The sequence below is a fragment of the Cervus elaphus genome, chromosome 9 (assembly GCF_910594005.1).
Source record: "Cervus elaphus chromosome 9, mCerEla1.1, whole genome shotgun sequence".
Lineage (NCBI taxonomy): Eukaryota > Metazoa > Chordata > Mammalia > Artiodactyla > Cervidae > Cervus > Cervus elaphus.
Window position 1 is genome coordinate 60578992 of NC_057823.1, and position 9176 is coordinate 60588167.

Here is a 9176-nt window from a genome sequence, read left to right on the forward strand (position 1 = left end):
ATGAGACCGATACTGGAGTGTATATCTAGATATATTGGAGTGGGTTGCCATTTCTTTCTCCAGGGGATCTTCCCGACCCTGGGCCTGAACCTGTGTCTCCTGCATTGCAGGCACAGTCTTTATCACTGAGCCACCAGGGAAGTACTATGCCCATACAGCTCCTGAGAAACCAGAATCCTGGACAGCAAAAAGTCTGTGGGAACTCATTTAACAAGTGATGTTCTACTAATAACAAAATGTGTGACATGGGACTTCTGCGGTGGTCCAGTGGTTAAGAATCTGCCTTTCAATGCAGGGGACTTGAGTTTGACTCCTGGTCCCAGGAAAATTTCACATGCTGCAGAGCAACTAAGCTTGCGCGCCACAACTACTGAGCCTGTGTGCCTCAACTATAGAGAATCCTGCACATTGCAATGAAGAGCCCTTGCACTGCAACTAAGGCCCAATGCAGCTAAAAATAAACAATTAAAAAAAATAATAACTAACATTAAAATAATACATTTTATAAAACCTAAAAAAATCTGTGACAAAGCAAAGTTGAAAATGGAGATTATTTATTATTATCAGGTGGGAAGCAATTTCACACTGATTATTACCTTTGAATATTCATACAATGCAATGAATCTGTGCCCGTATCAGTAGCCTGAGGCAGGCAGTTTTCAAGTTATTTAAATGTTAGCTCACTTAAACCTCCAAAGAGTTTCTTAAGGAAGGTTTGATGAACCCATTGTGCAAATGATAAAATTCTGTCCAGAGAGGAGAAATTAAGTTTTCAAGGTGACAAGATATTGTAACTTGATTTTCAACTTTTAAGTCCAGAATTCTTTCTAAGTAATGGAGTGCCTCTACCTCTGTGTACTGCAAGATGAATGACTCACTTAGGAAAGTGACAGCATATGTCCAAAATGTTCCATATTAGACTTGCAAGAACAGAACCTACAGGTTGGATGAAAACCACTTCTTTCATATTCTAGGTGACCCAACTCCTTTCTGGAAGTTTCCAGTAGGTTTATTGTCAGGTTTTATTAAAATGAGACAAATAAACTTGGGTAAATAAAAATTTGTTCATTCCAGCATTGCTAATAATAATGAAATTGGAATCAACCTAGTTGAGCAACTATAGAAGAATTTTAATATAATAAAAATCCATATATGTGACAGAACACAACACTAGGCATCTAAACTCATGTTCTATATGACTGTATTTGAACATCAAGACATTTTTAAGTCAAAAAAAGCAGAAAATAATGTATACTATAAAATCTGATTAAATATGACAATAACATGTATACATGTGCATCTCTGTGTATACATATATACATATTTTTTTACAAAACTGGAATGATACAATTCAATGCAGTGTATGTTGTACAATTATTCATGGATTTTGAGGTTTCTTATCTTTTACTTCTTTTCCAGTATTTTTGCTTTCTGAATTTTCTAGAGTAAACTTGTATTTCCTTGATACAAGAATTGTTTTTGTTTTTTTTACAAAACATAACATAAAGGTAAGAAGTTCAGAAAGCAGGAGGAAACCCACAGATCTGTCACTGAGAGCTCTATGTTTATTTATGACTAATCAAAGTTTAACTTTTCCTGAGCATTTGTTCTTGGGGAAGTAGCATGCAATGCGTAGACTGGAGATGAACATTCACTTCAAAAGTGGTCTCAATATCCTGATAACCCCTTATTTGGTGACTGCATCAAAAGGTAACAACATCCTGAACAATATCTCGGAGCATCACTTTGAGGACGTGCCAGAAGGAAAAATGGCCGTACCCTTTGGAGTACTCTGCTCACAACTGTTCTTTATCCCGATATATTTGGCGTTACCTTCTGGTGAGTAAGGCAGCTGTTTTGGGCAGGGATGTAATAAGGATGTAATAAGGTTGATTGACATTATAATCTGAAAGAGAATGCTTTAAAATTCTTACTTATATTTTTATTTAAGTGTTTCATTTTACTGTGTTCATATATCTGTATCTGTAGAGAAAGATACAGTGAAGTGTGATTTAAAAAAAAAAAAGGCCCTGGGCCACAGGGCAGGGGCCTTAGCTTTCCCATCTGTTAACGCAAATTATGAGACCTAACTCATGGGGATGAGGTATGTGGGTGACTGGGTGAAGTAACGTGTGAAAGTGACTGGCAATAAGCCTCCACCATAGTGCACCACAAAAATTCAGGACTTTTAAAAATTTTCTGCCATATATTTGAGTGGGTAATTATCTTTTGTGTCCTTTTTAGAGAAGTCATGTGGGGAAACCTGGTTTCAAGGATAGAAGAGCTTAGTTTTTTTTCCATATCTGTCATGAATTCTTGGGCAACTCCTAAGATAAGGGGAAGGGGTTAAAAGATCTCTTTAAAATTCCAGCATTTCTTGAAATTTCCTAATACCATACATAAAGATAGACTTGAAATGGATTAAAGGCCTAAACATAAGACCAGAAACTATAAAACTCTTAGAGGAAAATATAGGCAGAACACTGTATGATATAAATCATAGCAAGGTTCTTCATGACCCACCTCCTAGAATCATAGAAATAAAAACAAAGATAAACAAGTGGGACCTAATTAAACTTAAAAGCTTTTGCTCAGCAAAGGAAACTATAAACAAAGTGAAAAGACAACTCTCAGAATGGGAGAAAAGAATAGCAAATGAAACAACTACAAAGGATTAACTTCCAAAACATATAAACAGTTCATACAATGTCAGAAAAAACAAACAACCCAATCAAAAAGTGGCAAAAGACCTAAACAAACATTTCTCTAAAGAAGACACAGAGATGGCTAATAAACACACAAGATGCTCAACATCACTCATTATTAGAGAAATACAGATCAAAACTACAGTGAGATATCACCTCACATCAGTCGGAATGGCCATCATCAAAAAATCCACAAAGAACAACTGCCGGAGAGAGTGTGAAGAAAAGGGAACATTCTTGCACTGCTGGTGGGAATGTCAACTGCTAGTCACTATAGAAAACAGTATGGATATTCTTAAAAAAAAAAAAAAAACCTAGGGATAAAATCACCACACAACCCAGCAACACCACTTCTAGGCATATACCCTGAGGAAACCAAAACTGAAAAAAGACACTTGTACCTCAGCGCTCACTCTAGCACTATCATTTACAAGAGCAGAACATGGAAGGAATCTAGATGTCCACTGACAGACGAATGGATAAAGAAGCTGTGGTACAGATATATATACAACAGGATACTACTCAGTCATTAAAAGAAATGCATTTGGATCAGTTCTAATGACGTGGATGAACCCAGAGCCTATTAGAGAGAGTGAAATAAGTCAGAAAGAAAAAAGCAAATATCGTACATCAACACATGTATATGGAATCTATAAAGACGGTACTGATGAGCCTATTTGCAGGGCAGTAATGGAGACGCATGGAGAAGGCAATGGCACCCCACTCCAGTACTCTTGCCTGGAAATTCCCATGGACGGAGGAGCCTGATAGGCTGCAGTCCATGGGGTCGCTAAGAGTCGGACATGACTGGGCGACTTCACTTTCATGCATTGGAGAAGGAAATGGCAACCCACTCCAGTATCCTTGCCTGGAGAATCCCAGGGATGGGGGAGCCTGGTGGGCTGCCATCTATGGGGTCACACAGAGTCGGACACGACTGAAGCGACTTAGCAGTGGAGACACAGACACAGAGAACAGACTTATGGACAAGGGCAGGGGAGCATAAGGAGAGGGAGCGATGAATGGAGAGAGTAGCGTGGGAATATACACATTACCATATGTAAATAGACAGCCAATGGAGATTGACTGTACAACACAGGGAACTCAAACTGGGACTTTGTAATAATCTAGAGGGGGGGGGAAGGGTGGGAGATGGAAGAGAGATTCAAGAGGGAGGGGACATATGTACACCTATGATTTATTCCTGTTGATGTATGACAGAAATCAAACCACTATTGTAAAGCGATCAATCAATTAAACACAAATAATTATAAAAATTTTTCTAGCATTTCTTAATTTCCTTCATATACTGGCTGTCAGCTCTGAATCTTCTCAAGCCCAGGCTAATTAGTTAATCAAAGCAATTATCTGGTACACTGGACTGGCAGTGATGCATCTGTAGAGTCTTCTGCTGATTATCTACCAGGAGTAAAAGAGTTACCCCACATTTTAAGAAAATGAATGAATATATGTATCAATGAAACAATGTTTTCATTGTTGCAAGCTTTCTTGGTACTACATTAGAACTACATTCTGTCAACAGATTAAGGCTATATGACTTATCAGACACCCAATTCTGTAACTATTTTCATTTGTTATGGTTTCAGGCCCTCCACACTGGTGGCCACCACATGGAAATATTAAGGTAATCTTCCTCCAAATTTCCTAGGAACGAAACTCGAACCTGAGTTTTCTTTGGAATTACTGTCTTAGAACTTTACTGAGGCAACTGATGTTCTTCAAGTTTCAGACACATGAAAGTGGCAGGCATGCTGTAGGTACAGAAGCCCATAGGAGAGTAATCCCAACTGGGACCCAAGCTGAGACTTGGTCATGGGTACACCACAGAACCCTCCGTAGTGCCTGGAAAATGCTTGTGGACACTGGCAGTTGCCAGGGGGCATGGCAGGTTCTTACACACCCATAGACTTGAGCATTGCATGGTTTCTTCTCTGGAGGGGATTGCAGTTTGATGAAGAGTATGCTCCTAATTGCCCTACAAGATGCAGAGAATGCCTAGGGGAGTTGTGATGGCAAACGCCAACTGTCACATATAGACTGAGGATACGTGAAGCAACAGGCTATCTCTGAACAGAGCCCCAGAGTCTGTTTCCAACTTGTATGAGGGCAAAGTGATGGAGGTACCTTTTTCATTTGCAGCTATACTTCTGAGCACTGAATATATTGTGAGGTAAAATAAGTGTTTAATAAATCAGGGAAACGGAGAAATGAAAAACTGTTTTGGTTTTCTCATGTAGATGAGTGTTCCTGTACTCCTTCATTTAGGAGCATCTGCACTTCAAGCTTAGCCTCACTAGTAAATTTTAAATTTTACTTCTTAAAAAAATGCATTCATGAGTTGACTGGTGACAAAGGTGCTTTGAGGGCAGCTTAGCCTTCAGGGGACCCATAGATCAGAGTGCAGAACCTGTCAGGGGCTATAACTCCAGCCAAAGAGTCTGTAGAATCGGTCCAGGATTTACACTTTAGTCTCACAGAGTTCAGTCCTAGACTTTTCCTCTTCTGAAGGTTGCCAGTAAGAATAGTCCCTCACTTGTCCATCAATTTACAAACAAAAATAAACTTACTCTTTCTTTCTTAGTTTCTTTAAGAAATATTTATCATCTGTGCTGTGCCTGAGGATACAATATTGAGGAAAAAAAGACAGATTCCCTTCTCTCATGAAACTTACAAATAGCCAGAAAACAGGAAGAGAGGGATTGTTATTTGTAGTAAATTTTGTAAATAAAATAGGATGGTACAACAGAGAATATCTATTGAAAGTAGAGATACTACAGTCAACAATGTGATCGGTGAAGACTTCTTGGGCATGGGGATATCAGATGTGAATGGAGAAAAGGAATCACCTAGGAAGAGAGCAGTGAGGAGGATTTACCTACTTGAGTCACAGAAGACTTGTGAGATTGGAACACAGACTGAGGGAGCGGCTACACCATTATACAGCAGATGATGGTCTGCTCACCATGAACAGGCTCATATTCTCTTCAGAATAGGAGGAATATATACACCATACTATAAAGAGGAAAAAAAAGCTGTATTTACAGATGGTACTAGCTACTCTTGCTATTATTTGATTATACTCATTCTGTTTGAACTATTTTATATCTTACTTTGCACATATTTAAGGGCAATGATTAAGTGCCAATATATGTGCTGCTCACATAAAGGTTAGTCTAATCAGACACAGACTTAACCGTTATGGACTTATAGTTCTTTGGGGTGTGCAGTTAGTCAAATAATCATACAAATGCTTTATTATACACTGATTAGAGGTATTAAAGAGAATGGAAAGTTGGAATTGTATTTTGAGAAATATCTCTGAGAAAGTAGATCATAACCTGAGCTCTGAAGGTAGAATGAGTTTGTTCTTGTTTGGTTGTGTCTGACTCTTTGCAACCCCATGGACTATAGCCTGCTAGGCTCCTTTGTTGATGGAATTTCCCCAGGTAAGAATTCCCAAATCTGTCCTGTTTACACACACTTTCATTTCCCAGTAGAACACAGCAGGCCTCCTTTCTCTGTTCCTTTCAGGAGATCCTGACAAGGAGGGCATCGCGTTGTTAGCTGAAAGGACATACTTAGGTTCTTGTCCACTTGCTTTGCGTAAGGGAGCTGGAGAGCTGCTGGCAGACTGGGTTACGAGCCCACATTTAAATTTTCCTAGTGAAGTCCAGAGGTCTCTATAAGTGTGATTCTAATTGTATCATTGTTTTCAACTCGATTTCAGGTGAAATGTCCATATAAGAAAGTAGACTTCAGTTGGTTCCAGGGAACAGTGAATCCCTGCCCTGGTTTATACCAACCCATCTGTGGCAACAATTTGATAACCTATGACAACCCATGCATCTTGTGTGTTGAGAGTATGTGAGTACTACTGGGTGAAAAATACAACAAAAAAGCTTAGTCCCAGGCAATTACTATCAATCTCTTCTACCAAGTACGACAGCTATGAAGCCAGGAATTTGCTCCAGTATGCTCAGATAACAATCAGCCCCCACTCAGGAGAATGTGTGGTAACACAGAGCACTCTTGAGTAGAAAGCAGACTCGCTGTACTCAGGAGGGTTTGCTGGGCTCTTTCTTCTCTCAGCCCTCACATTCCCATAAGCCAACTGACAGATTTGTTTTCACTTGAAGTTTCAAATATCCCTTTGAGTCCTTGAAATTCTTTGGTTTTAAGATAAGTTGTAGTTTCCTTCTTTCAGATATCTTCAACCTCATGTGTCTGAAATTCTGAACTAGGATAAGGTGACCATAAAGTTTGGGGCCTTTGGTAAAGAGTCAGTGCTTAGTCTTTGGATTTATGGAACATGATTATCAGTGATTAGACTCTCAGTTCTCACAAAATGTGGGGCTTCAGGGTCGATCTCTGTATATGACAGTCCAGTTTTCAGGGAGAAAAACTCTCCCCATAGCATCAGACTGGAGGCCTCTATCCAATAATAATTTTGCAATTTTCACAAAGGGCAATGACAGGAATATGTAAACTCTAGGCCATCCCCACTATTGAGGAATTTAGCCAAAGTGTAAGAGCATTGACAGAATAAGTTAAAGACTGATATGCCTCATATATCACAAGCTCAGGCCTGATTAAATAACTTAATTTTCAGAGATATTATAGTATACGGCATAATATCTTCAGTGGCATCTTAGCATGATGGGAAGATAACAGAGTAGGGAATCCAATAACCTGGATTCTGTCTGTAGTCAATATCCTTTATGCTTTTAGTTTCCTCAAATATAAAATAAGGGTGACAGATAATTTTACAAGTATTTTTGTAGTTCTGACAATTCTATTAATAAAATACTTATTCTTTCTTTAGGAAATCTCGGGGGAAAATCAGATTTCTACATGATGGACAATGCTAGTTGAGTGGACTTGGAAGTGAAAAGAAGACCTTTCATTTTCTTTCCATTGAGAAACCCTTCTCCTGCAACTCACCCCTCCTTGCATGTGTTCTTAGTGACAGAAAACTGCCCCCACTGAGCTTATATCAGAGAGAGTCCTTCTTCAGACCTCTCCCCTCAGTGATTCACGGCCTTCCATATTCGCCCTAATAAAGAAACATTTCTGAAAGTCTCATGTAACTTGGGTGTCAGATCTGTGTCTCAAGTCTCAGAAGTAGAACAAAATGAACATTTGAGCCAAAGGTCAATAACAAACATGGAGCTTAATCAGATCTCTGATACTGTAAACCATGGAGTAATCTATGTGAAGGTTCCTGGTTGTTTCCCAAAAACACAACAGAAATTTCTTCCATATTCCTTTGGCATTAAAAAAAATTAATAGGAAATGTGGGGTGTTGTGCTCTTCATGGCCATCCTGTTGTCTCCTTTCCACATGAAACAATCTCACTTTCAGACTCAGCCTTGAAGCAGAGTCATTCATGCATGTCTGGCTTAGGTAGGCAGGGTCCTATATTTTCACCACCCCTCTCTTTTCTTCATAGAAGGAGGTCTACATTAATAGTATCCATGAATGTCCCATTGATCATTGGTCTTTTTCTTAAGTTCTCTTGACACATTGTAACCTCTGAAACATATGGGGACATTGTTCTTTGGGTTCAATCCTTTCTCTCTATCTGCTCTCTCTCTTTCACACAGACATACCTACACACTTAATACGGAAAAACGACTAATATACACTCTCTTTCCCTCAGCAGCTCGCTCCCTATTGGCCAGGGAAACAGTATCTCTTTTGACTCTGAATATCCTATAAGGCTATTATCAGATTCTTTATATGTTGTGTTGGCTCTCTGAGCTTAACTACCTACTGATTACAAGGGGGACACATGGGTCCAGTAAAAAGGAAGCAATCACCTTAGGTCTGTCATCTTTAAAATAGGAAAAGCAAACAGCTCTGGGGAAAATCAGAGAGTCTCCACCTTTACAGAGTATCAGTTTCCACTGCTCTGAGTCCTGGGCCATACAGGAACACCAAGAACTCCAGGCAGGATTATTTCCCAACACGATTGCTTTGATTTCATGTTCATAAATCTTTTCTTCTGTAGTCATCGATCTGCAATTAATGCCATTCAGTAGCTTTTTCATCTCATTTTAATTTTTATCTCTACAAGTTTGATTTATATCTTCCATGTTTATAACTTTTAAAATATCTGGTATGCAGTTACAATAACTATTTTTATGATTTTATTTTCTAACTCTATTATCTGTGTCCATTCTGAGTTGGCTACTTCTTGTTATAGGTAATATTTTAGGATATAAGACATTATGAACTTTACATTGCTTGGTTCTGAATACTTTGGTATTTTTAGAATTATTCTTGAGCTTTGTTTGAGATATAGCTCAGTTATTTGGAAATACTATGATCCTCTGAAATTTTGCTTTTTAGAGTTAGATGGGGCCAGTGCAGTACTACTAAGTGGGCTAATTACTTCTCATTACTGAGAAAAGACACTTTGGAGGACTCTACTCAAGGCACCATGGATTC

The 9176-nt window shown here is 38.8% G+C and overlaps 1 protein-coding gene across 1 annotated transcript; it reads left to right on the top strand.

Annotated features, from left to right (window-relative positions):
* The first annotated feature begins 4302 nt into the window (after positions 1-4302).
* Positions 4303-7594, top strand: LOC122700806 (serine protease inhibitor Kazal-type 14-like). Its single transcript, XM_043913847.1, has 3 exons — positions 4303-4350; positions 6454-6590; positions 7549-7594. The coding sequence occupies exons 1-3, from the start codon at positions 4303-4305 to the stop codon at positions 7592-7594; spliced, it is 231 nt and encodes a 76-aa protein (XP_043769782.1).
* Positions 7595-9176: the final 1582 nt, after the last annotated feature.

Bases quoted from the DNA above. Each gene is read 5' to 3' on its own strand.
- LOC122700806 (XM_043913847.1), top strand. From the start codon at position 4,303: ATGGTTTCAGGCCCTCCACACTGGTGGCCACCACATGGAAATATTAAG. The intron at 4,351-6,453 runs GTAATCTTCCTC...ACTCGATTTCAG, and splicing joins CACCACATGGAAATATTAAG to GTGAAATGTCCATATAAGAA. The intron at 6,591-7,548 runs GTGAGTACTACT...TTCTTTCTTTAG, and splicing joins ATCTTGTGTGTTGAGAGTAT to GAAATCTCGGGGGAAAATCA.